This window comes from Aotus nancymaae, unplaced genomic scaffold (genome assembly GCF_030222135.1).
Source record: "Aotus nancymaae isolate 86718 unplaced genomic scaffold, 86718_ANA_hifiasm-v0.15.2.pri h1tg000053l, whole genome shotgun sequence".
Classification (NCBI taxonomy): domain Eukaryota; kingdom Metazoa; phylum Chordata; class Mammalia; order Primates; family Aotidae; genus Aotus; species Aotus nancymaae.
The window spans coordinates 13009706-13036041 of NW_026988467.1; the positions used below are offsets into that span (position 1 = coordinate 13009706).

The 26336-nt window shown below is 50.0% G+C and overlaps 1 protein-coding gene across 3 annotated transcripts in view; it reads left to right on the top strand.

Annotated features, from left to right (window-relative positions):
* The first annotated feature begins 2017 nt into the window (after positions 1-2017).
* PLEKHM2 (pleckstrin homology and RUN domain containing M2) overlaps positions 2018-26336 on the top strand; it is a 49218-nt gene continuing 24899 nt past the window's right edge. For 2 of the 3 annotated variants that reach the window (XM_064363336.1, XM_064363337.1), the window contains exon 1: positions 2018-2294. In XM_064363336.1, coding sequence (XP_064219406.1) covers positions 2235-2294 — 60 coding nt within the window. In that variant the 5' untranslated portion in view covers positions 2018-2234. The remainder of the gene's footprint in view (positions 2295-26336) is intronic. The other variant, XR_010337725.1, reaches the window with a different exon arrangement.

Here is a 26336-nt window from a genome sequence, read left to right on the forward strand (position 1 = left end):
ATGGTGGTGCACACCTGTAGTCTCAGCTACTTGGGAGGCTGAGGTGGGAGTATCCCCCCAGGAGTTCAAGCTGCAGTGAGCTATGATCACACAAGCACCACTGCACTCCAGCCTGGGTGACAGTGTGAGACCCTATCTTTAAAAAATAATTTAGTCCAGGCACAATGGCTTATGCCTGTAATCCCAGCACTTTGGGAGGCGGAGGCAGGCAGACCACGAGGTCAGGGGTTTGAGACCAGCCTGGCCAATATGGTGAAACCTCGTTTCTACTAAAAATACAAAAATTAGCCAGGTGTGGTGGTGCATGCCTATAATCTCAGCTACTTGGAGGTTGAGGCAGAAGAATCACTTGAACCTAGGAGGCGGAGGTTGCAGTGAGCTGAGATCGCACCATTGCACTCCAGCCTGGGCAACAGAGCAAGACTCTGTCTAAAAAAAAAAAAAAAGGTAGCACTACCTTGGGTCTCTCTTTGGGAAACTGAGGGGTGGGGAGCGACCTCTGGAGGCTTGCGGGGTGGGGTCCCTCTTAGGTAAGCAATGAATCAGTATTTCAGATGCTGTGCTAATTGGGGCTTCAGGGATGAGATGACCTGAGCAGAGAAGAGGGAAGACCAGGGAACCAGAGTTGAGAATTGGGGTGTCTAAGAATAAAACAGAGGGACTAATCGAGGTATCAGGATATATTTATTTGGGAACCAAATGAGGGAAGAGAGCCAGGTAGGAGACTGAGACCTCGAAGTGCAGGGGCTTTATGAGATGGTGGATTTGAGGAGGGGTGTGTGGGAACACGCAGAGTCGCTATGGTGGGTTTCAGGGGGCTGAGGGAGTTGAGGCCCTCAGGATATGTGGGGCTGAAGAAGAGGGATAAGGGTAAGGAGTGGGAATGGAGCTGGGGCTGAAGGTGAGGAGGGTGTGTTTTGAGGGTGGGGAGGAGCGCCAGGGACCTCAAGTGTAGGACTGGGCCTTGAGGGTGAGGCCCTGAGGAAGAGAGGGGTTGTGGGGGGCAGGGGGACCAGGGAGGGTCTAGAGCTAGGGGCTGGAGTCTAGGCTGACCTGGTGGGGGTGCTGGGGCCTCCAGGCTGCCAAAGCCAGGGGGCCTGGGTGTGTGCCTTGAGGGGATGCCTGGGCTAAGGAAGGGGAGGAAGATAGGTGGGGCTTATGGGCTGAGGGGGTCTCAGGGTCTCTGGCCAGAGTTAGTGGGGTGCACCGAGGAGGGGTGGGGTCCCCTGAGAGGGAGGAGGGGTCTGTGGGCTAAAGAGGGTCAGTGGGAGGGGACCCAGGGTCTGTGGGTGTCTCGGGTCTCTGAAGAGGGCAGGGGTCTTGGGGTCTATGGGGGTCTCTGGCCGGTGGGGTCGGAGTCTCCAGAGTCCTTGGGGCCTGTGGGAGTCTCTGGGGTTTTGAGGGAGGAGTCTGTGGGCTGAAGAGGGCTGCGGGGAGGGTCTCTGGGTCTCTGAGAAGGGCCTGCGTCCCGGGGTCTGTAGGGGTCCCCAGGGTCTCTGAGGAGGGCAGGGGGCCCAGGTCTGTGGGGGTCTCTGGCAGGTGGGGTTGGTGTCTTCGGAGTCCCTGGGATCTGAGGGTGTCTCTGGGGTACCAGGGGGTAGTCTATGGCCTGAGGAGGGCTGGTGGGGGGTCTCCGGGATCTCTGAGAAGGGCCAGGGTCCTGGGGTGTGTGAAGGTCTCTGGGAGGCGGGGTCGGGATCTCCAGAGTCCCTGAGGTCTGAGGGTGTCTCTGGGATCTCGGACGGAGTGTGTGGGCTGAGGAGGGCCAGGGGAGGGTCTCCGAGGAGGGCCGGGGTCCCCGGCAGGCGGGGTCGAGGTCTCCGGAGTCCCTGGGGTCTGAGGGTGTCTCTGGGGTCTCGGGGGGGGTCTGTGTCCTGAGGAGGGCTGGGGGAGGGTCTCGGGGTCTCTGGGGAGGGCCGCGGCCCAGAGTCTGTGCGGGTCTCCGGGTCTCCGGAGTCCCCAGGCGCAGGCGGGCCCTGGCGCCGCCCCGCCTGACATCAGTTCCTGCTGCCGCCGCGCACAGCTGCGGCCTCCTTCCCCGCCGGCCGCGCTCTGGAGCCGCCGGGCCGCGGTGGAGCGAGGGCCCGGGCGAGACGAGGGCCGGGCGGCGGGCGCCGGGCCCCGCGGCCGGCACGACGGAGTCCCCGCACGGCCGGCGGCAGCGGTTGGCGGCGACCCCCGGCCCCCGGCGCGGGAAGCGGCGGCGGGGCGGCGGCGGCGACGGTGGCAGCGCCATGGAGCCGCGGGAGGTGAAGGACCGGATCCTGGAGAACATCTCGCTGTCGGTGAAGAAGGTAAGCGCGGCCTCCCTCCCGGCCGGGGCCCCTTCCCCGCCGCGTCCCCCACGCCCTCTTGCGGCGCTCGCCCAGGCCGGGGTCCCTCCTGCCGCCGGGACTCGGCCCCCGCCCTTCCCCTCCGCGCCCCGGGGGGCGACGAGCGACCGGGAGCCCCGGGCCGGTGGAGGGGAAGCGGGGCCGCTCACGTGAGCGCCGCGGCCTCGGAGCTATTTTTAAAGAACAAAGTTGAAGTCAGCATCCTCGGAGCTTCCCCAAACTTGGCCCGGGGCCCTGCCCTCCCAGAGAGGGGCCAGCGACCCTCCGGTCCCCCACTGGTGCCGCGGCGCCCCCGGGAGCTCCTGGAGGAGCCCCAGGCATCCTCCTGCGGAATCCGCTGCGTCCCCGGGTCCCCCCGGGAGGCAGGCGTCGCCCTGAGTGAGTCTGATAGGGTGGAGGCCAGTGATAAGCAACTTAGCTTTGCCCGGGCCTGGGTCCCGGCGACATTGCCTCTGCTCCTGGAAAGTCCCCTGAATAATCTTGCTCAAGGAGGGTAGCTTTGAAGAGGTTCACCGGGGGCTTTGATTATAAGAACTTGAAGTACCTGGGGATTGCATTTCGGATGCCGATCGGGGAACCAGGTGACACCACAGACACCTTGCTGTGGGGCTTGCCGCAGTGGAGATCACTGTCCCAGTTCCGGGGAGAAATGAGTACATACCTGTCAAGGCCATGTATTTATGATGAAGTTAGCATATCGGAAAAGGGTCCTGTGCTGGAAGGTAGAATCCATATTCTGACATTTTGGGCTGGGTGTAAAAATAAAAATAAAGTAATAATAATTTTAAAAGAATCCATATTCACTGGAAACCTCAATGGCCAAATCAGAATGGTGTGTGTGCGTGTGTGTGTGTGTAATTTGAATTCCTGGCTCACCAGATAGTCTCAGAAACGGAAAACAACAAAACAAAAAAATGAAAATGGCCTGGGTGAGGGACTTAGCAACTTATTTTACTTAAAGAAGCAAAATGAAGAGAATTAATTAGATCATCCATCATATTTAAATAATTGTCAGTTTTCCCGCTTATATTCCTCAAAAGCAACGCAGGCAAACAGTTTTACCTTTCATAAAGAGAAATGTGACTTAAAAAGAAAACAGATTCCCGAACTGACTTTACTAAAAGCCTTCCTCTAAAAGCACAATTAAAGGTAACATTGCAGAGATCCAGCAAGAGTTGTACTAGTTTTACCCAGCTTTGCTAATGCAGTGGAGTATCGTTTTTGCTTACTCAAGGAGGGGAGGATGAGCAAATGCTTTGTTGAGAAGCAATACATCTTCCTAATGGACGGGAAAGGAACACAGGTGACCTCTCTAATCTAATATGGGCTGATTGTGGCTTCAGGTAGGCCCAGCATTTGTCTTTGATTTCAAACAAATGAATGGAGAAAGTCCCTGATGGAGAGGCAGGGGACATGGGCACCCTGTCACATGTATAAGCACGAGTCTTTCGAAGGCAGAGATTCACTCTGTAAATCAGGCTGTCATTTATGAAAGAGTTAGGTGTGTTTGTTAAGATGCATATGATTGTAGGTGTTTGGACAAGGACATTTTATTGAGCTGGAATGCACCCCAGAAAATGTCACACACTAGGCACTGCAAACCCATCCCTGGGTGTATCACTACCAAAGGCATGGCCAGCATCATTGTTAGGAGCATGGATTCAGGAGTCCAGCTGCCTGATTGAATCCCCACCCTGCCAAAATAATAACCCTGTAACCTTGGTCAGGCTTGTTAACCTCTCCATGCCCCAGTTTTTTCATCTATAAAGCAGGGATAAAATTAGGATTGTTGTGAAGTGTTTTTTTGTTGTTGTTGTTGTTTTTGAGACAGAGTCTTATTCTATCACCCAGGCTGGAGAGCCGTGGCATGATCTCGGCTCACTGCAACCTCCATCTCCCAGGTTCAAGCAGTTCTCCTGCCTTGGCCTCCTGAGTAACTTGGATTACAGGCATGTGCCACCACGCCTGGCTAATTGCTTTTTTTTTTGAGACGGAGTCTCACACAGTCACCAGGCTGGAGTACAGTGGTGCAATCTTGGCTCACCGCAACCTCTGCCTCCTGGGTTCAAGCAATTCTCCTGCCTCAGCCTCCCAAGTAGCTGAGCTTACAGGTGCCTGCAACTACGCCCAGCTAATTTTTTTTTTTGTATTTTTAGTAGAGACGGAGTTTCACCATGTTGGCCAGGCTGGTCTTGAACTCCTGACCTCAAGTGATCTGGCTGCCTCGGCCTCCCAAAGTGCTGGGATTATAGGTGTGAACCACCACGTCTGGCTAATTTTTTTTTTTTTTGGTAGAGACTGGATTTCACCATATTGGTCAGACTGTGTTGTGAAGTTTGAATGAACATAGATAGAGTGTTTAACATGGATCCTGACCCAGTCTTAACTGGTAGATTTTTTCTCTGTGGAAGAGCCCATTCCTCAATCTTACAAGGCTTGAAGATGGTTCAAGTGCCTCACCACCGAAAGGTTCTACAACACCATTTGTTCTTGTTAGCCAACTTCCTCTGTGTGCTTGTTTGAGACTACTGCGATATTTCTATATTTGCAAAGAGTTATTAGAACTTTTTATGAAAGTGAAGGGTGCTTGCTGGGCACAGTGGCTCACACCTGTAATCCCAGCACTATGGGAGGCCGAGGAGGGTGGATCACGAGGTCAGGAGTTCAAGACCAGCCTGGCCAAATGGTAAAACCCTGTCTCTACTAAAAACACATAAATTAGCTGGGTGTGGTGACGAGTACCTGTAGTCCCAGCTACTCGGGAGCCTGAGGCAGGAGAATCACTTGAACCCGGGAGGCAGAGGTTGCAGTGAGCCAAGATCGCGCCACTGCACTCCAGCCTGGGTGACAGAGTAAGGCTCCATCTCAAAAAAAGAAAATGAAACGTGCCTACAGAAAAGTGCACACGTCTTGAGCGTACATCTTAATGAGTTCTCACAAAGTGAAAACACCTGCATGTCCAGCACCCTGACCAAGAAACAGAATGTGACCATTGTCCCAGAAGGCCTTCTCGCTCCGCATCCCAGAAACTACACCCTGAAAGCAAGCGCTATCCCCAAGGAGTATGTTGAGTTCAGCTTTTTCACACTTAGATTTTGTGATGGTGAATACCCATTATAACACCAGACAGGTGACATAGCTGTCAGTCCGTCTGAATCCAAGGCACCCTGTGTTCTGATGTGGACACAGAATTCCTGGGGGTTAGAGAGAACTGGAGAGTTTAATAATTAACATGATTAAATGAAAATGATAACAATAGGCTGGGCATGGTGGCTCACGCCTGTAATCCCAGCACTTTGGGAGGCCAAGGTGGGTGGATAACTTGAGGCCAGAAGTTTGAGACCAACATGGCAAAACCCCATCTCTACCAAAAATACAAAAATTAGCTGGATGTGATGGCGCATGCCTGTAGTTCCAACTACTTGGGAGGCTGAGGCCGAGAATCACTTGAACCTGGGAAGCAGAGATTGCAGTGAACTGAGTTCTTGCCACTGCACTCCAGCCTGGGCAACAGAGGGAGACTGTCTCAAAAAAAGGAGAAAGGAAATGATAACAATAAAAAGCAAATTCAATTTTCGAAAGGGAGCTAGTAGCAGAAACATCCCAGATGCTGCCAATAAAGCCCGTGGTTGCCGATAATAATTAAAGAGAAATGTCCAAGTCAAGGATAGCTTTGGCATTTTGTATTGGCATGTGGTTCTACCAGATAACATCTTCTCTGGGGAGGGAAGGCAGGCAGTGGTTTTCCGAAGTTTTTTGAGGAGCAGGTGTGTCTGTTGCATGAGCCTGCAGAATGAGCAAAGACTATATGCCATAAGAAGCAGCCTCCTAGCCAGGCATGGTGGCTTACCCCTGTAATCTCAGCACTTTGGGAGGCCAAGATGGGCGGATCAGCTGAGGTCGGGAGTTCGAGACCAGCCTGACTAACATGGAGAAATCCCATCTCTTCTAAAAATACAAAATTAGCCGGACATGGTGGTGCATGCCTGTAATCTCAACTAGTCGGGAGGCTGAGGCAGGAGAATTGTTTGAACCTGGGAGGCAGAGGTTGTGGAGAGCCAAGATCACGCCATTACACTCCAGCCTGGGCACCAAGAATGAAACTCCAACAACAACAAAAAGCAGCCTTCTCCCTCCCTCCAGCAATTTATTTATTGGTTTGGAGCGATCAGCAGGAGGAGGGAGATAATTTTTTTTTTTTTGAGATGGAGTTTCGCTCTTGTTGCCCAGGCTGAAGTGCAATGGCATGATCTCGGCTCACTGCAACCTCCGCCTGAGGGAGATAATTTTTTTAAAATAATAACTGTCTGGTCCTGGCACAGCAGCTCACGCCTGTAATCCCAACACTTTAGAAGGCTGAGGAGGGCAGATCACCTGAGGTCAGGAGTTCGAGACCAGCCTGGCCAGCATGGTGAAATGCCATCTCTAGTAAAAATACAAAAATTAGGCCGGGTAAGGTGGCTCATGCCTGTAATCCTAGCACTTTGGGAGGCTGAGGTGGGTGGATCACCTGAGGTCAGGAGTTCAAGACCAGCCTGGCCATCTTTAAAAAAAAAAAAGTTAAAAAAAAAATACAAAAATTAGCCAAGTATGATGGCGGGCACCTATAATCCCAGCTATTTGGGAGGCTGAGGCAGGTAAATTGCTTGAACCTGGGAGGTGGAAGTTGCAGTGAGCTGAGGCCGCGCCATTGCACTTCAGTCTGGGCAACAAGGGCAAAACTCCATCTCAAAAATAAATAAATAAATAAATAATAACTGGCTGGGTGCCGTGACTGAAGCCTGTAATCCTAGCACTTTGGGAGGCCAAGGCAGCAGATTGCTTGAGCTCAGGAGTTTGAGAGCGGCCTGAGAAACATGGTGAAACCCCATCTCTACAAAAAAATACAAAAATTAGCCAGATGTGGTGGCGAACACCTATAGTCCCAGCTACCCATGATGCTGAGGCAGGAGGATCGCTTGAGCCCAGGACATGGAGGTTGCAGTGAGCTGAGATCACACTATTGCCCTCCAGCCTGGGTGACAGAGTCAAACCTCAAAATAAATAAATAAATAATAATAATAATAATAAACTAGAGCAAAGAGAAACTCTCAGAGTGGGGTTAACTGAGTCTTGAAGTACTGGCAAAGTTCAGAGAAAGAGAAGCAGCAGACATTCAAGAAACAGCCTAGGCATCCCCAAGGAACTGGGGCCCTCCAGGTGGTCTTCCAAGGGCAGGGAGGAGACGTGCCTGTCTTCAGAGTGCCAAGGGTTCTGCAAGATGCGTCTGGAAAGTGCTTTCTGTGGAAGCCGTATAGCCTGGCGGACACAAAGGCAGGCTTCAGAGGCACGCAGACTTGGGCCTGGGTTTGACTTCTGGGTTTTTCACTGACCATCTCGACCCTGGCAGATGACCAGACCACTGTTAGCATCAGCAGTGAGAACCTACTACTAATATTATAATGATAATTCAATTATATGAGAGAACACATTTACAGCACTTAGCACAATACCTTGCTTACAGTGAGGCCTAAAGAAAAGCCACCGTTATTACTACTTGCAAGCGTCTCTGTGGACTCTAAGTTCACCTTTGTGCAGTCTTCAGTGAGTGGGTTTCTTTTTTTTTTTTTTTTTTTGAGACAGTCTTGCTCTGTCACCCAGGCTGGAGTGCAGTGATGTAATCTTGGCTCACTGCAACCTCTGCCTCCCGGGTTCAAGTGATTCTCGTGCTTCGGCCTCCCGAGTAGCTGGGATTATAGGCACACACCACCATGCCCAGCTAATTTTTGTATTTTTAGTAGAGACGAGGTTTCACCATGTTGGTCAGGCTGATCTTGAACTTCTGACCTGGTGATCTGTTCACCTCAGCCTCCCAAAGTGCTGGAATTACAGGTGTGAGCCACCATGCCTGGCCTGGTCGAGTTTGTTTTAACCCTGAACCTTGTATTATTATAATATATTTTCTACATTAGCTTTTCCCCTTCATGGTGGTACCTATGAAGGCTGCTAGGCTTATGGATTTTTCTTTTTCTTTCCTTTTTTTTTTTTGTTTTTTTCTGAGATGGAGTTTCGCTCTTGTTGCCCAGGCTGGAGTGCAACGGCATGATCTCGGCTCACCACAACCTCCCAGGTTCAAGTGAATCTCCTGCCTCAGCCTCCTGAGTAGCTGGGATTACAGGCAAAAGCCACCAGGCCCGGCTAATTTTGTAATTTTTTTTTTAGTAGAGATGGGGTTTCTCCATGTTGGTCGGGCTGGTCTCAAACTCCCAACCTCAGGTGATCCGCCCACCTCGGCCTCCCAAAGTGCTAGGATTACAGGCGCAAAGTGAGTCACCATGCCCAGCCTCCAAACTGTTTCTTCAAAGGCCACATGGTAAATATTTTCAGGCCATATAGTCTTTGTTGAAACGACTCAGTTATGCTCAAAAACAACCAAATGTGTATGAGTATGGCTTTGTTCCAATAAAACTTTATTTACAAAAATAGGCAGAAGGCTGGATTTAGCCTGCAGACGGTAGTTCACATATGAAGCATGTGTCCATATGAAAAAGTCCTTGCCAAGGCAGGCCGGGGATCACCTCCAGAGATGTTGGTGCAACCAGTCCTGTAGTTAACCAAATCTCTATTGTAGCTGTGTTTTTGCACATTGTATTAGGCTTGTGGAGTGAATGTGGATACTTGTAAATCTCATCACATGTCCCTGTATTCAGTTATTCAAAACTATTTAGTGAGCACCTTCCCTAGGACTTCACCATCATAGGCCCTAGGAAGATTCTTGTGAACAGGCAGATGAGGTATCTGCCCTCATGGAGCTGACATTCTAGTAGAAGAATAAGGGTGATCCATTCGTAGACAAATGCAGAGATGATCTCGGATCATGGTTAAGTGTTATGAAGGCCTTAGAGCAATGGGATAAAGAATTGGCAGGGAGGTTTGCTCTGGAGGAGATGATGAGGGAAGATTCCCTAAGGCAATGACGTTGCATCCTGCGAGGGACACTTAGTAGGATAAGAGAATGAAAAATGATTATTTTTCTGTGTGTGTTTGAGATGGCGTTTCACTCTGTGGCCCAGGCTGGAGTACAGTGGCACCATCATGACTCACTGCATCCTTCAACTCCTGGGCTCAAGTGATCCTCCCGCCTCAGCCACTTGAGTAGCTGGGACTACAGACGTATGCCACCACATCCAGCTAATTTTTAATTTTTTCTGTGGAGACAAGGTCTCACTATGTTGCCCAGCCTGGTCTGGAACTCCTGAGCTCAAGCGATCCTCCCACCTCGGCCTGCCTGAGTGCTAGGATTACAGGCATGAGCCACTGCACTTGGCCAAAAAATTACTCTAAGAAAATAAGTAGTGGTTTTTAAAAATAAACAAATAGCTCAGAAGTATATAAAATGAAAAGTAATTGTCTCCTGCTCTCCCATCCTTTCAAGGAGATAAATGAATTGTAATAGGGTAACCATCGCTCAGTTCCTGGGTCCTGACAACCTTCTCTTGCCTCAGTCTCCCACTCACTTCGGTTTGGGCAGACACTGCCCCCCCAGCATAGGCTCTGAGTGAAGTTATTTCCGGCCAGGCACACCCTGCCTTGAGCAGGAGCCTCCCAATCCCCATTCCGGATCGGGATTGACTGGCGCTGGTGAATGAGCCACAGCTGTTGTTCAGCCCAGCCTGTCTGTGCAGTTGAAAAGACTGTCCTAGCGGGGTGAGCTTTTTCTCATTTTTCTACTCCTGAGATAGGTTAGATCTACAAGTATATTAAAAATTAGTGGGATTTCCAGCTCTCTGGAATCCCCTCCCACATAGTGGGAGCTCTCTTTCCCCTCCTGGATTTCCCCTCTGGGGTCCCCTTCCACCCAGTGTGGAAGCTGTCTTTCGTCTCCTGGATTCCATCTTTCTGGATTCTCTCACTCAGTGTGAGGGGAGTTTTCCTTCTCTGGTTTTCTCCTTCTGGGAACCCATCTCACTCAGTGTGAGAGCAGCTTTTCTTTCTCTCATTCAGTGTGAGAGCTAGCTGTTTCCTTCTCTCTCCTTCTCGTTTTTCTTTCTCTGCCTAAATAAATCACTTTTCTGCAAAAAAAAAAAAAAAAAAAAAAAAAAAAAAAAATTAGCTGAGGACAGGGAGAGGAGGTGGTAGGCATAGCGGCCCATGACTATGATCCCAGCACTTCGGGAGGGGATTTGCTGAGGTGGGTGGATCACTTGAGTCTGGAAATTCAAGACCAGCCTGTGCAACATAGTGAAACCCCGTTTCTATAAAAGTAAAAAATTAGGTTAGCATGGGCACACATGCCTATGGTCCCAGCTACTCAGGAGGCTGAGGCAGGAGGGTCACTTGAGCCCAGCAGGTCGAGGCTGCAGTGAGCCAGGATCATGCCATTATACTCCAGCCTGGGTGACAGAGCAAGACCCTATCTTGAAAAAAAAAAAAAAAAAAAAAAAAAAAAGGCAGGGACTGGTAGGTAGATAAGTATAAAAATTGTATTGACTATTTTGTTTAGATCAATAGTTTTGTTTCTCTCTGGCTTTACAGAAAACCTTTTAAGAGTTTTAAATGTTCTCAAAATCCCTAAGGACCTGAGTCACCAGGACAAAGATTTACATAAAATAGTTTCTACACATACATCTTGCAAACTGAAGTGTTAAGGGTCAGTGTGCCTTCTCCCCACTCCTCTTCCTCCGCTTCCTAAATTCTCAGGAGCTATTTCCCTGCTCCTTTCCCCTCCCAGAGTAGAGGCTGCTGGTGAGGGCTGGGAGGAGGGACCTGAAGGTCCCTAACCCGGAAACCATGGTGTGCACAGAGGGATCCTTGACCCCATGAGTAATCCATCTGGGCTCAGGAGTAGATACTAGTGGAGAGATGGTAATTGCTTTTTCTGAGCCCTGCCCATTCACTTTTTTTTGTTTTTTGTTTTTTGTTTCAGAGACTGGGTCTCCCTGTGTTGCCCAAGCTGGTTTTGAACTCCTGGCCTCAAGCTTTCCTCTTGCCTCAGCCTCCCAAAGTGTGGGGTTACATGTGCAAGCCGCTGTGCCCATGCCCATTCACTTTTCTTTTTGAGACAGAGTTTCACTCTTGTTGTTCAGGCTGGAGTGCAATGGTGTGATCTCAGTTCACTGCAACCTCCACCTCCCAGGTTCAAGTGATTCTCCTACCTCAGCATCCTGAGTAGTTGGGATTACAGGCATGCACCACCATACCCGGCTAATTTTGTATTTTTAGTAAACACGGGTTTCTCCTGATCAGGCTGGTCTCAAACTCCTGACCTCAGATGATCTGCCTGCCTTAGCCTCTCAAAGTGCTGGGGATTAGGGGGCGTGAGCCACTGTACCCGGCCCCATGCCCATTCGCGTTTAAGGTATGGTTCTTGGGCCGGGCGTGGTGGCTCACGCCTGTAATCCCAGCACTTTGGGAGGCCAAGGTGGGTGGATCACAAGGTCAAGAGATCGAGACTATCCTGGTCAAAATGGTGAAACCCCATCTCTACTAAAAATACAGAAAAAAAATCAGCTGGGAATGGTGGCACATGCCTGTAATCCCAGCTACTCAGGAGGCTGAGGCAGGAGAATTGCCTGAACCCAGGAGGCGAAGGTTGCGGTGAGCCGAGATCGCGCCATTGCACTCCAGCCTGGGTAACAACAGTGAAACTCCGTCTCAGAAAAAAAAAAGATATGGTTCTCCTTTGATGAAATGCTTCTCCGCTGTCAGGTTTTTTGTGACACTGTTGTCCTTTCCATCCTATCACAGAACACCCTAGGCTAACTCTGTCCATTTTTTGGCTCTGGCTTAGGCCTATCCAGATTGAAAGGCCCTGTGTGATGATTTGAGGCCAGGCAGAAACTCACCTGGGGTTTAACAGAAACAGGTCACCATCTGGCAGCAAGAGGCTCTCTGTTCAGATGGGGCTGACTATCTGTGGTCACTCTGCTGTCATGGCTAACACTTCGGAGCTTCAGATGGAGCAGCAGTGATTCCTGTGAGTCTCCCTCAAAACTCATCCAGCTGGAGCCCAGTGTGAAAAGAAATTCTCAGCAAAACTGAAAATCTGCTGCCAGCTGACAAAAATGCTAGATCTGGAAACGCTGAGTAAGAGGTGGAGTGGTCCAGACAAGCCTTAATGTGGAAAGGCAAGAGCTGATGTTCAGTTCATCACTGCTGTGGGGATAAGAAGGTTGGCATTTGCAGGGACTGTGGGGTGCCTGTCTGGGTCATTCCTGCTTCTGGAGTCTCCAGTGCCCATCTCAGGCATCACGGCAGAGGTGTGTTGCTGCCGAAGCTGGCAGTGCCCTTCTGTCCAAGGGAAGCAATATTTTTCCACTTAGGACAAAAAGCTCTCTGGGTTGCCACCTCTGCTGATAAAACAGGTTTCTCAGCCTGGGATCTGGCAAGGGCCACGTAATAGAGAGCGAGCCACTCTGGGCCGCGAGCTCTCCTCCTTGAGAGTCTAAACCAGGCAGTAGGGCTGGTTGTTTGGGTGAAGTCTCCTTTCCAGCCCTGTCCTCCTTGGTACTGTTCGTTCAAGGTACAAACATCCTGGAACTTCCATTTGAGGCAGAAGAATAAGGATGATGTCTGGGAGAGTCCTTTCCACTGGAGATGAAAGTTTAGGCCACTGATCTGTCAGTTGTTGAAACCGTCCGGGGTCCTGAGAGAGTCTCCTGACCTCTTGCTAGGGAAGCATGTGGCCCTCTGCACAGATATTCTCTTCCCTGCTGTGTATTTTGTTTTGTTTCGTTTTAGTTGTGTGTGTGTTTTAAGACAGAGTCTTGCTCTGTCGCCCAGGCTGGAGTGCAATGGCGTGAACTTGGCTCACTGCAACCTCTGCCTCCCAAGTTTAAGCAATTCTCCTGCCTCAGCCTCCTGAGTAGCTGGGATTACAGGCACACGGCACCAACCCCAGCTAATTTTTTGTATCTTTAGTAGAGATGGGGTTTCACCATGTTGGCCAGGCTGATCTCAGACTTCTGACCTCATGATCCGCCCACCTTGGCCTCCAAAAGTGCTGAGATTACAGGCATGAGCCACCGTGCCCAGCCTGTTTTGTTTGTTGAGACAGAGTCTCACTCTTGTTGTCCAGGCTGGAGTTCAGTGACATGATCTGGGCTCACTGCAACCTCCACCTCCCACGTTCAAGCAGTTCTCCTGCCTCAGCCTCCCAAGTAGCTGGGATTACAGACACATGCCACCACGATGGGCTAAGTTTTGTATTTTTAGTAGAGATGGGGTTTCATCATATTGGCCAGGCTGGTCTGGAACTCCTGACCTCAAGTGATCCACCTGCCTTGGCCTCCCAAAGTGCTGGGCTTATAGGCATGAGCAACCACGCCTGGCCTCATGCTATGTATTTGTAATTTATCTTTTCCTCCTTTGCCTATAAATGTCTACAAATTTGCACAGATACGTAAGGAAGAAGGTACTAGTTTCTTATAATTCCCTTCCTCCCCACATAACTGTCTTTAATGGTTGGAACTAACAGATTCTGAGAAACCTAATATTATGTGAGAACAAGGAAGATACCTTGAAATCCACAAAAATCTCCAAACTTCCTTTTTGAGGGTAACCAAACTTCATTGTTCACACTTTTGCCCCAGGTTGTTTTTGATGTTCACAGACTGCTGAGGCATGAGCATTCTGAGCATGTTCAGAGGAAGGGGAGTAATAAAACAGAAGAATCCTTAACATTTAATATAATTTATGCAGTACATATTGTATGCCAGGCCCTATAGTTGGCATGTTTGCGTGCATTTCCTGGGTCAGTGGCCCATGATGTCTGGGTGTTTTGGGTATGTTTGTTTTTTTTTGAGATGGGGTCTCACTCTTTTGCCCAGACTGGAGTGTAGTGGCATGATCTCAGCTCACTGCAACCTCTGCCTCCCAGGTTCAAGTGATTCTCCTGCCTCAGCCTCTGGAGTAGCTGGGATTACAGATGCTCACCACCATGCCTGGCTAATTTTTGTATTTTTAGTAGAGACAGGGTTTCACCATGTTGGCCAGGCTGGTCTCAAACTCCTGACCTCAGGTGATCCACCCACCTTGGCCTCCCAAAGTGCTGGGATTACAAGCATAAGCCACCGCACCTGGCCAATGCCTGTTTAACACACGAGGGGATGGATTTAGAGAAGTAAACTGCCCAAGGTTGTTAAGCTCACAAGGAGCAGGGCTGGGATTTGAACCATTTCCTGGCTCTTGCTCTTTCCATTTCTCTGAGCCTTTTCCTTCTTTGTGATGTTGGTCTTGAAATAACAGATAATATGTCCCCATGGGTCAGTCTGTGGGCCAGTCCTCCGTAAAACCATCTAACAAATATTTGTTGAGTGAGTATTATGTGCTGAGCACTCTTCTAGTCATAGGAATCAACAGTGAGCAAACCCTACCAAGCCCCTGCACCCATGGGGCTGACATTCTGGAAGAGGAGATAGACATCAAACAAATTGCAGTGGGACAGGTGTACACCCCAGGTCCTCCCTGATGTCCTTTACTAAGCATTATGGGTTTGTAATCCGTGAAGGTCCATCGTGCTTCTTAGCCCTGTATGTACATTTTCATCTTCAGTAGAGTATCTGACTGCATTGCACGGGCCTTGGAATGGCAGCAGGGGTCCCCCAGGATCCCCCAGCCTAACACTGTGATTTCGACAGTGACTGGGTGAGCATTTCCCTTGGCCATACTTGGGTTGTCTGGGTAGGGGAAGCACTCATGAGGTGGTGGTGTAGGCACGGGAGAGTAAAAGGGAAGTGAAAGAGAACACACCAGCTGAAGCTTCTGTGTTTTGAAAGCCTGGTTAAAATGAGGCTTTGAAAAACTCCCTTCTCCTCCACCAATGCCACACACAACACTGAGCGTGGAGACCTCAGAAAACAGAGCTCAGGGTCTCTGCCAGCTCCTGCTTCCATCCCAGCAGTAGAAGAATGGAGCAGAATCATGTGCATTCTGTGTTTTTCAGGCCATTGGCTGGCTTCTAGGTCTCCAGTGTTTGCTTTGAGGCCCCTTGGCAGAACCTGTTAGCATTTTTCTCCCCACCTTTTTTTTTAGTTTTCTTTGAGACAGAGTCTTACTCTGTCGCCCAGGCTGGAGTGTAGTGGTACAATCTCGGCTCACTACAACCTCTGCTTCCTGGGTTCAAGTGATTCTCCTGCCTCAGCCTCCCAAGTAGCTGGAATCACAGGCGCCTGCCACTACACCCAGCTAATTTTTGTATATTTAGTAGAGACATGGTTTCACCATAATGGCTGGCTGGTCTCAAACTCCTGACCTCAGGTAATCTGCCCGTCTTGGCCTCCCAAAGTGCTGGGATTACAAGCGTGAGCCATCATGCCCGACCAGTCTCTCCACCTTAAGAGGAGTCCTTGGTCTCTCTGTAAGAAGTTAGTCCCTGTGCTGAGTTCTGAGCCCTACGAATCATAGTACCTGGAGGCTTGCACACTCCCCTTCCAGGAAGAGGAAGCATTTAGCTGCTTTTGGAAACCATGTTCTGTCAGTTATGCTGGAGATCTGTGCCCAGCTAGGCTAGTCACTTTCAGCTGTCATTGTTCCTATACCACAAAGAAAGCACATAAAAATGAAATCCACAGATAATTCAAGTGCCTGCTTTCTTCCAGCTTTCTCCCTGCACATCTTTCTTTTTCTTGAGACGGTCTCACTGTCACCCAGCCTGGAGTGCAGTGGTGCAATCACAGCTCACTGCAGCCTCTGCCTCCTGGTTCAGGCAATCTTCTCACCTCAGCCTCTCAAGTAGCTGGGACTACAGGTGTGTGCCATCATGCCCAGCTGATTTTTTTTTTTTTTTTTTTGAGATAGGGTCTCACTCTATCACCCAGGCTGGAGTGCAGTGGCATAGTCTTGGCTCACCGCAACCTCTGCCTCCCAGGTTCAAGCAATTTTCCTGCCTCAGCCTCCTGAGTAGCTGGGACTACAGGCGCATGCCATCATGTCCAGCTAATTTTTGTATTTTTAGTAGAGACGGGTTTTTGCCATGTTGGCCAGGCTGGTCTTGAACTCCCAATCTTAGGTGATCCACCCGCCTTGACCTCCCAAAGTGCCAGGATTACAGGCATGAGCCACCACACCCAGCCTTTTTTGTATTTTTAGTAGAGACAGGGTCTTACCATGTTGTCCAGGCTGGTCATGCCCTGCATATCTTTCAATGGAGCTGCCAGTAAAGCAGAGAGCCTACCATCTCTCCAGCAGAAGGGCTAATGAGCAGTGATTTGGGAGGTGGGCAAAGAAATCTGTGCAATTGACTGCTATATTTAGTGGCAAATGAATGGTTAAGAAGCACTAATTTCATGAAACTTGTTTGGAGATCGATGCAGTCCATGGTGGACAAACCCTTTATGACAGCTCTACATGTAGGGGGACTTTGCCAGACCCAGGATGCCACCCAGCCTGGGCACAAGCCCTTCCTGAACAGTAGCATTGACTGCCCTTCTAAGACATCTTTAAGGGCAGCAGTTTTCTTTTTATTATTATTTATTTTTATTTTTAGAGACAGGGTCTCACTCTGTCACCCAGGCTGTAGTTCACAGCTGTAGCTCCCTGCAGCCTCAAACTCTTGGGTTAAAGCAGTCCTCCTGCTTCAGCATCCCAAGTAGCTGGGGCTATAGGTGTGTGCCACCAGGCCTGGCTAGTCTTTTAGTATTTTGTAGAGACAGGAGTCTGGCTATGTTGCCCTGACTGGTCTTGAACTCCTGGGCTCAAGCGAACTTCCTGCCTCGGGTTCCCAAAGTGCTGGGATTATAGGTGTGAGCCACCACTCCTGGCCAACAGTCTCTTTCTTTCCTTTCTTCTTTTCCTTTCCTTTGTGTTCCATTCCTTTCTTCTTTCTTTCTCGGAGTCTTTTTCTGTTGCCCAGGCTGGAGTGCAATGATGCAATCTCAGCTCACTGCAACCTCTGCCTGCTGGTTCAAGCGATTCTCCTGCCTCAGCTCCTGAGTAACTGGGATTACAGGTGTTCACCACCATGACTGGCAAATTTTTTTTATTTTTCGTGGACATGGAGTTTCACCATGTTGACCAGGCTGGTCTCAAACTCCTGACCTCAGGTAATCTGCCCACCTCAGCCTCCCAGAGTGCTGGGATTACAGGTGTGAGCTACTGTACCCACCCAACATTTTTCATGTAGAGAAACTAGCCTGATTGTTTCTGAATTGCAAGATCTCTGATTGGTTCTTATGCAGGGGTGATTTCTGGGCTCCCTTGCTCTACAATTCACTATAATTGATTGCCATTGAGAATGAAATATATTTTCCAAGCTATGGTACAGTGGGACCTCAGGTGAAGGATTTTAAAATTAGAAGAGTAGGCTTGAGGCAGTGGCTCATGCCTGTAATCCCTGGATTTTAGGAGGATCACTTGAGCCCAGGAGTTTGAGACCAGCCTGGGCAATATAGTGAGATCCCCATCCCATCTCTATTATTAAAATAAATAGGAGAGTAGGCCGGGTATGATGATGAGGAAGGAGGACTGCTTGAGCCCAGGAGTTCGAGTCTGTAGTGCTCTATGATTGTGCCTATGATTAGCCACTACACTCCAGCCTGGGCAACATAGTGAGACCCCCATCTCAAACCAACAAAAAATAAAATAAAATTAGAAGTCTACATCAGAAGGATTGCAGTTCCCTGGGGCTGGTGAAGCAGCAGACACCCAGCAGCTGAAGCCTCTGTTGACATCTCATGTTGCTAGGAGGGAAGCAACTGGGACGTTCCTGACATGGTCCCCTAAATCCTACCAAGCCCCGTCATGGAAGCCCTGGGGATGGACCATGGCCCCTGCTGCTCTGCCCTCCTCAGTTTTTTAATTTAATTTTATTTTTAGAGACAGGGTCTCGCTGTGTCACCCAGGCTGGGATGAGCGCTGCTGGGTTGGTGACAGCTGATGCCCTGACTGCTTTATCTCCAGGTGGGATGAAGCAGAAGGAGCTCCAGAAGTAGCTACCCCTGTGCCTGAGCACACCTGGCCAAGACTCTGCAGTACGGTGGCAGGACGCTGGCCAAGGCCGGGGTGTACAGGAAGCACCGCTGTGTCCCTGGGCTCCGGTCTCCCTGCCTATAAATGAAGGTTGTGGCTAAGTGATTATTTTTCTGGTTTTCATTACATTCAGTAGTCAGTTTCATTCACTGATAACTTCTCTCTCCCTCTCCTTAACTCCAACTCCCTTCACACACCCTTCTGCACAGGGCAGGCCATTCTTTCTGAATGGGAGGCCCCAGGAAACTCTGCTTCCTAACCAAACGTTTTCTAAGGGCTCTTCTGCTCTTCGATGATGAAATTCCTCAGCCCTGGCCAGCTCCCTGCCTTGTCTTAGATCGCAGTGGAGAGTCTCTACAGAAGTGCTGTTGGCAGTAGTGGTTCATTCCTCGGATCACATAAAAAAGGTGTTATTAGCTGGGCGCTGTGGCTCACGCCTGTAATCCCAGCACTTTGGGAGGCCGAGGCAGGTGGATCACCTGTGGTAAGGAGTTCAAGATCAGCCTGACCAAGATGGTGAAACCCCATCTCTACTAAAAATACTAAAAATTAGCTGGGCATGGTGGCGGGCGCCTGTAATCCCAGCTATTTGGGAGTCTGAGGCAGCAGAATCACTTGAACCCGGGAGGCAGATGTTGCAGTGAGCCGAGATCATGGCATTGCATTCCAGCCTGGGCAACAAGAGCGAAATTCCATCTTAAAAAAAAAAAAAAAAAGTTGTTATTAGTCTCTTAGGGAGCTTGGCTAAAACTTAAAAGACCTCAGCCTGCCTGCCTCATTTGTTTATTATCTGCTCCCCCTGTCTTTTTGAAGGGATGGATGGTGAGCACTGGCCCCTCCCTTACATTCACGAGAGGCTGAGCCTGAAGCTGGAGCAAACTGCTGATGCCAGCTTGGGGGTCCAGTCATTATGGTGGCCTTCCTGAAGGGACAGTCGGTAGTTCCAACCACATGACCCTTCTCCAGCTGTCACTGATGTGGATGGGTCCCCCAAAGGCAAACGACAGTGCATAGCTTGAGCTCCATCTTTCCCCTGGGGATCTGCCTTGGAAGGGAGGAATGTCTCTGAAGACCAGAGGGGTGGTTTGCCCAACCAGTGGCCATGCTGTGAGTAGAATTCCCAGATGCAAGGAGGGCAGTGGTGTGTCACTTTCTGTGGGTCACGTCCTCACCCATAGTGCAACCGCAGCATTGCCAGATGAGGGGGCAGCCTCCAGGACTCAGTGGGCCGAGAGGGCACTTGCAGTGCAGTCTGGCTCGGAGGTTGATATGAGCTTATTTAGCTGTGGCCATTGTGGATTTAATCCTTAAAAGAGGTGACTGGAGGTGAGGTCTTTTTTTTTTTTTTTGAGATATAGTCTTGCTCTGTTGCCCAGGCTAGAGTGCAGTGGCACAATCTCAGCTCACTATAACATCCGCCTCCCAGGTTCAAGCAGTTCTTCTGCCTCACCCTCCTGAGTAGCTGGGATTACAGGCACCTGCCACCATGCCCGGCTAATTTTTGATATTTTTAGTAGAGACGGAGTTTCACCATGCTAGCCAGGCTGGTCTTGAACTCCTGACCTCAGGTGATCTGCCCGCCTCGGCCTCCCAAGGTGTTGGGATTACAGGCGTGAGCCACCATACCCAGCCATCTTTTTTTTTTTTTTTTTTTTGAGACAGGGTCTCACTCTATTGCCCAGGGTGGAGTATAGTGGTGTGATCACCGCTCACTGCAGCCTCAAACTCCTGGGCTCAAGTGATCCTCCTGCCTCGGACTTCCAAGTAGCTGGGACTACAGACATCCACCACCACACCCAGCTAACTTTTAAAAAAATTGTTGCTAGAGATGGTCTTGCTATGTTGCCCAGCTGGTCTCAAACTCCTGGCTTCAAGCAATCCTCCCACTGACTCAACCTCCCAAAGTGCCCGAATTACAGGCGTGAGCCACAGCGCCCAGCCCTCAGGTGGGGTCTATTCTACTTTTGGATCTCTACCTCCTAGACCTGTCCTGCTGAGGCTCTTCCAAACACTCTGTTGTCTAAATAGTTTGGTCTCCATGGAGCCCACAGGGAGGCTGCTGTTACCTGGCGACCTCCTCCCTGGGCATCACAGGAACACCATACCTGCCAGGCCAGGCTGGGCAAGGTTTCTCCAGTATCCTCAGGTCTGTGTCTGTGGTGGCTGAGCAGGGATGGGGCAGGCGCATCCCTGTGGAGCCCCACAGTGGCCAGGCAGTTGAACAGGCATGCTTACAGCCTTTTGTGTCCAGCCTCTCCTGATGTTGGAGCAGGGGTTTTTATCCTGCTCTGTAAATAGGGAAGTGTGACCTCTGCTCCCCTAGTATAGCCTACACTTTTGAGTCGACAGCAGAGTTAGAATCCACATTGCCTCCTTTTGGGCTGGGCAGGGTTGCAGCCTGGTTTTGGCCTTGACTGATAAGGGAGAAAGGAAGGATGTCACTTGGAACTGCCTTATGTTCATTTGGCCATTTATCTATCATCTTTCACAGCCACCTTTGAGTTCATTATTAGGGACTAATCTGGAAGGATTTCTTCGTATCAACCATAGTACTAGAAATTGTTTTGTGGGTGTGTGAAGATCAGAGAGAGACGGGACAGAGAGGGCCGGGCTATGGCAGCTCAGAGCAGAGAGTAGGGCTCACCCTGATGAAAATATTCTGAGTCAGACATTTCTTGGCTTGTTGGAGTATGCCACCCACACTTCCCCGAAGCAGTCTTGTGATGCCCAGCCTTCCCAGAGCACCTGGGAGCTCCATGCTCCTGGCTTTGGGAGAGTCTAGGATGAGCTGAGCCAACTCTTCCTGGCCCTGGTGCCTGAGCACACCTGAAAAATCAGCAGCAGGGGCAGGAGAACAGCTGAGCAGGTCTAGAGTATGGCCTGGGAACATGACTTTGAGACAGAGGCCGCAGAGCCCATGCACCTTAGGGAAACCACAGTGTTAAAACAAAATTACCTTAAATCTTAACCTCTCTCTTCGTTCTAAGCAGACCTTGCTTACTTTTGAATTTTCTTCTGATGAGAACTTTTTCATCCTCCCACCACAGAGCATGTTGGCCCACGTGCTTCTGGATTCTCCTCTGTGGCCAGGGCAGAGCCCATCCTGTCTTTCCTGGGCAAGGGCTTTCTTTCTTTACTCCTCCACCTGGTTTTCCTGCCACTCTTTTGGCAAAACTGGTCAAAGAGATTTTCTTTTCTTTTTTTTTTTTAGAGACAGAGTTTCGCCCGTTGCCCAGACTGGAGTGCAATGGCGCCATCTTGACTCACTGCAACATCTGCCTCCTGGGTTCAATCGATTCTCCTGTCTCAGCTTCCCAAGTAGCTGGGATTATAGGCATGCACCACTACACCTGGCTAATTTTGTATTTTTTTTTTTTAGTAGAGACGGAGTTTCTCCATGTTGGTCAGGCTGGTCTCGAGCTCCTGACCTCAGATGATCCGCCCTCCTAGGCCTCCCAAAGTGCTGGGATTACAGGGATAAGCCACTGTGCCTGGCTGGGGATTCTTTGTACTTACTCTCCCTCCCTTCCTCCCTCCCTCCTTCCTTCCTTCCTTCTTTCTTTCCTTCCTTCCTCTTCCTCTCTCTTCTTCTTCTACTTCCCGCACCCTCTCTTCTGACCCAAAATAGGCAGAATGGCATACTGAAGCCCCATGTTCAGCCCTTATCATCACTGGACAATCTACACCACCAGCCCTCTATTATTTTGAAACAGATTTCCAGACATCCATAAATATTTCAGTACATATTGTTCAAAAATGAGGGTTCTTTTCTCACATGACCCAATATTACAAAAAATTCACAGTAACTTTTCCTCAGTATCATCAAACATTTGCTATGTTTTCGAGTTCCAACTGCCTCATCACTGTCATGTTTAAATGCCTCATTTGCTGATGCAGGATCCACGCAAGCTCCTGCCCTCTGTGATGAGTGCCCCTCAGGTGCTGCCCCTGCGCCCACATGCTTTCCTCATGGTCCCATCACCTCCCTTTTAGGCCCCTGCTGCCATGACTCTGGTGACTGACCATGCCTGCCCTTGAGAGACTTTCCTCACTCGGCGTCTGGAGCACCACACACTGCCCAGATTTTCTGCCCCGCTGGCTGGCTGTGCCTTCATGCCTTCGTGGTCTAAGACAGTGATTCTCAGCCTGGGCCAGGCATCAGGATTACCTGAAGTGTTACAGTGCTGATTCCTGTGCCCTGACTCCAAAGTTTCTGATGTTGTTGGTCTGGAAAGGGGCCTGGGCATTGTTGTGCTGTGTGGGTGAGGACCCCGGTCTAATGCAACCCTGGCAGCTCGGTACTCAGACACTCCTCCTGCTGCACTCTCTGGCTTTCAGTGGCATCCAAAGGCTGGCGGTGCCCACCTCCCCCTGAACTCCAGATCCATTTCCACAGCTGTCTCCTTGATGTCTCCACGTAGATACATAGATACTTTTTTTTTTTTTTTTGAGATAGGGTCTCACTTTGTCACCCAGGTTGGAGTGCAGTGGTGCAATCTTGGCTTACCGCAACCTTTACCTCCCAGACTCAAGCAATTCTCCCACTTCAGCCTCCCGAGTAGGCTGGGACTACAGGTGTACCATGCCACCATGTCCAGCTAATTTTTTGTATTTTTGATAGAGATAGGGTTTTGCCATGTTTCCAAGGCTGGTCTTGAACTCCTGAGCTCAGGCAATCCACCCCGCTTGGCCTCCCCAAGTGCTGGGATTACAGGCGTGAGCCATTGCGTCCAGCCTCCACATAGATATCTGATAGGTGTTCTGAACTTATCATACCAGAGCTGAACTCCACCTGATCCAGAAATGGCTGCTATTCAGCTGCTCAGACCACACCTCAGAACTGTTGCTGGCTCCTCCCTTTCCCTCATGCCCCACATCTAATCCTTCAGTAAATCCCTAGGACTCTGCCTTCAGACCCTGCATCTGACCCCTTCTCCTGTCCTCCAAACTGTAGCCAACTCCCAGCCCCCGTTCTCCCATCGGCAGGGCTGCTAGCCTCCTAACCAGTCTCTGCTTCCACCGTGGCCTTTCACAGTCTGTCTACTCACCATACAGAAGCTATAGCAAGGCCGGGCATGGTGGCTCACGTCTGTAATCCCAGCACTTTGGGAGGCCAAGGTGGGTGGATTGCTTGACCCAGGGGTTTGAGACCAGTCTGGGAAACATGATGAGACTTACCTCTACAAAAAATACAAAAACTGGCCGGGCGCGGTGGCTCAAGCCTGTAATCCCAGCACTTTGGGAGGCCGAGGCGGGTGGATCACGAGGTCGAGAGATCGAGACCATCCTGGTCAACATTGTGAAACCCCGTCTCTATTAATACAAAAAAATTAGCTGGGCACGGTGGCGCGTGCCTGTAATCCCAGCTACTCAGGAGGCTGAGGCAGGAGAATTGCCTGAACCCAGGAGGTGGAGGTTGCGGTGAGCCGAGATCGCGCCATTGCACTCCAGCCTGGGTAACAAGAGCGAGACTCCGTCTCAAAAAAAAAGAAAAAAAAAAAAAAAAAAAAAAAAAAAAAAAAAAAATACAAAAACTAGCCATCTGTGGTGGCACATGCCTGCAGTCCCAGCTACTTGGGAGGCTGAAGTGGGAGGATTGATTGAGGTAGAGGCTGCAGTGAACCAAGATGTGCCATTGCACTCCAGCCTGGGTGACAGAGCGAGACCTTGTCTCAAAAAACAAGAAAAGAAGCTATAGAAGCTGTTTAACAGTGAAATGAGGTTATGTACTTCCCTGTTCTCAACCTTCCAACAGTTTCCCGTCAAACTGGTAATAAAATGCAGAGTTCACCACATGGCCTGTATGGCTGTGCATGATCTGATCTGGCCCTTGGCTGCCTTTTTTTTTTTTTTTTTTTTTTTTTTGAGACAGAGTCTTGCTCTGCCACCTAGGCTGGAGTGCAGTGGCACAATCTCGGCTCACTGCAACCTCCACCTCCCGGGTTCAAGCAATTCTCCTGCCTCAGCCTCCTGAGTAGCTGGGACTATAGGCGCGTGCCACCACGCCCCACTAATTTTTTTGTATTTTTAGTAGAGACAGGGTTTCATGGTGTTAGCCAGGATGGTCTCAGTCTCCTGACCTCGTGATCCGCCCGCCTCAGCCTCCCAAAGTGCTGGGATTACAGGCGTGAGCCACCGCGCCCGGCCTCGGCTGCCTTCTTGACCTCATCTTGTGTTGCTCACCCCCTCACTCCCTGAGCTCCAGCCACGCCAGGCTCCTCACTGTTGCCCCTGCTGTTCCTCTAACCAGAATACTTCCCCCGACTGATGCCACATAGCCATTTTCTCAGGGAGGTATTCTGGGTTTCCTTATTTATTTATTTACTTTTATTATGATATTTTGAGACGGAGTTTCGCTCTTGTTGCCCAGGCTGGAGTGCAGTGGCATGATCTCATCTCACTGCAACCTTCGCCTCCTGGGTTCAAGTGAATCTCCTGCCTCAGCCACCCGAGTAGCTGAGATTACAGGTGCATGCCACCAGGCCTGGCTAATTTTTTGTATTTTTAGTAGAGATGGGGTTTCACCATGTTGGCCAGGCTGGTCTCAAACTTCTAACCTCAGGTGATCCACTCGCCTCAGCCTCCCAAAGTGCTGGGATTACAGGCATAAACACTGTGCCTGGCCTCTGTATTTATTTATTTTTTCCCTCCGGGGCTCCTATTTATAACAGATTTCCATACCCTGCTGTGTTTTTTTTATAGCACTTACTACTCCCTGATGCCATGTTATATATTTGCACGTAATTTATCTCTGCCACCGTGTCTGATATGTACGTAGCAGGTGCTCAGTAACTGTTGAAATAAGTGACCCTTCACGGCTTGAGCCTCTCCTTCTGGCCACTGCTGAAATGAGCTTTGAGCAAGAGGCAGCTCCTCAGCCGAGCCTATCAGAGTGTGCATTCCTTGCCACCTCTGCTCCAGGCTCCAGACCAAGGGCCAGTATGCTGCTTTTGTAAAGAGGCAGATGCTAAATAGTTCAGGCTCTACAGGCCATGCCATCTCTGTCGCACTGCTCCACTCGCCGTCATAGCACAAAAGCAGCGACAGGTGACACATGAGCCAATGGGCGTGGCTGTTCCAATAAAACTTTACGCACAAAGCTTGGAGGTGGCCCCCTAGCCACCCTGCCCCAGACAGGCTCCCACACACTCTGAGATTTTCTGCCTTTCCCCAAAATCCACATGAACAGAAAGGGAACACTCAGAACCACTTGGCAGTCTGATCAGCAGAAAGAACTTCCCAGAAGTGGGGAAAGGCCCTCCTGGAGCAGCTGCAGTTTTTTTTAAAACCGAACAAGACACATCCTCACTCGGGAGATGCCAGTGTGGGGCCAAAGGGCAGAGAGGGTACTGGCGAGGGCTCTTGGTAGAGAAGCCACCCTGGCCTCTCTCCTCGGTTTGTCTTCCGAGAAGCAGAACTGCAGAAGACACTGAGCTCATGTCTACCATGGGCTTTTAGTTCTCATGATTTATATTTTTTTGAGAAGAGTCTCGCTCTTGTCACCCACGCTGGAGTGCAGTGGCACGATCTCAGGTCACTGTAACCTCTACCTCCTGGTGATTCTCCTGCCTCAGCCTCCTGAGTAGCTGCAATTATAGGCACCTGCCACCACACTCGGCTAATTTTTGTATTTTTAGTAGAGATGGGGTTTCACCATGTTGGCCAGACTGGTCTCAAACTCCTGACCTCAAGTGATCTGCCTGCCTTGGCCTCCCAAAGTGCTGGGATTACAGGCGTGAGCCATGGCATCTGGCCAGTTCTCATAATTTAAAAGAGAACATGATTTAAAAGAAAAACTCCATTTTTCTTTCTTGGGTTCCCCTAAAATATATTAAGAGAGGGTTTAAATAGTCTTAACTTTACAAATTTTTTTTTTTAAATAGAGAGGGGGGATGGGTACAGTGGCTCATGCCTGTAATCCCAGCACTTTGGGAGGCCAAGGCAGGCTTATCATGAGGTCAGGAGATTAAGACCATCCTGGCTAACACAGAGAAACCCCGTCTCTACTAAAAATAAAAAAATTAGCTGGGTGTGGTGGCACGCACCTATAGTCCCAGC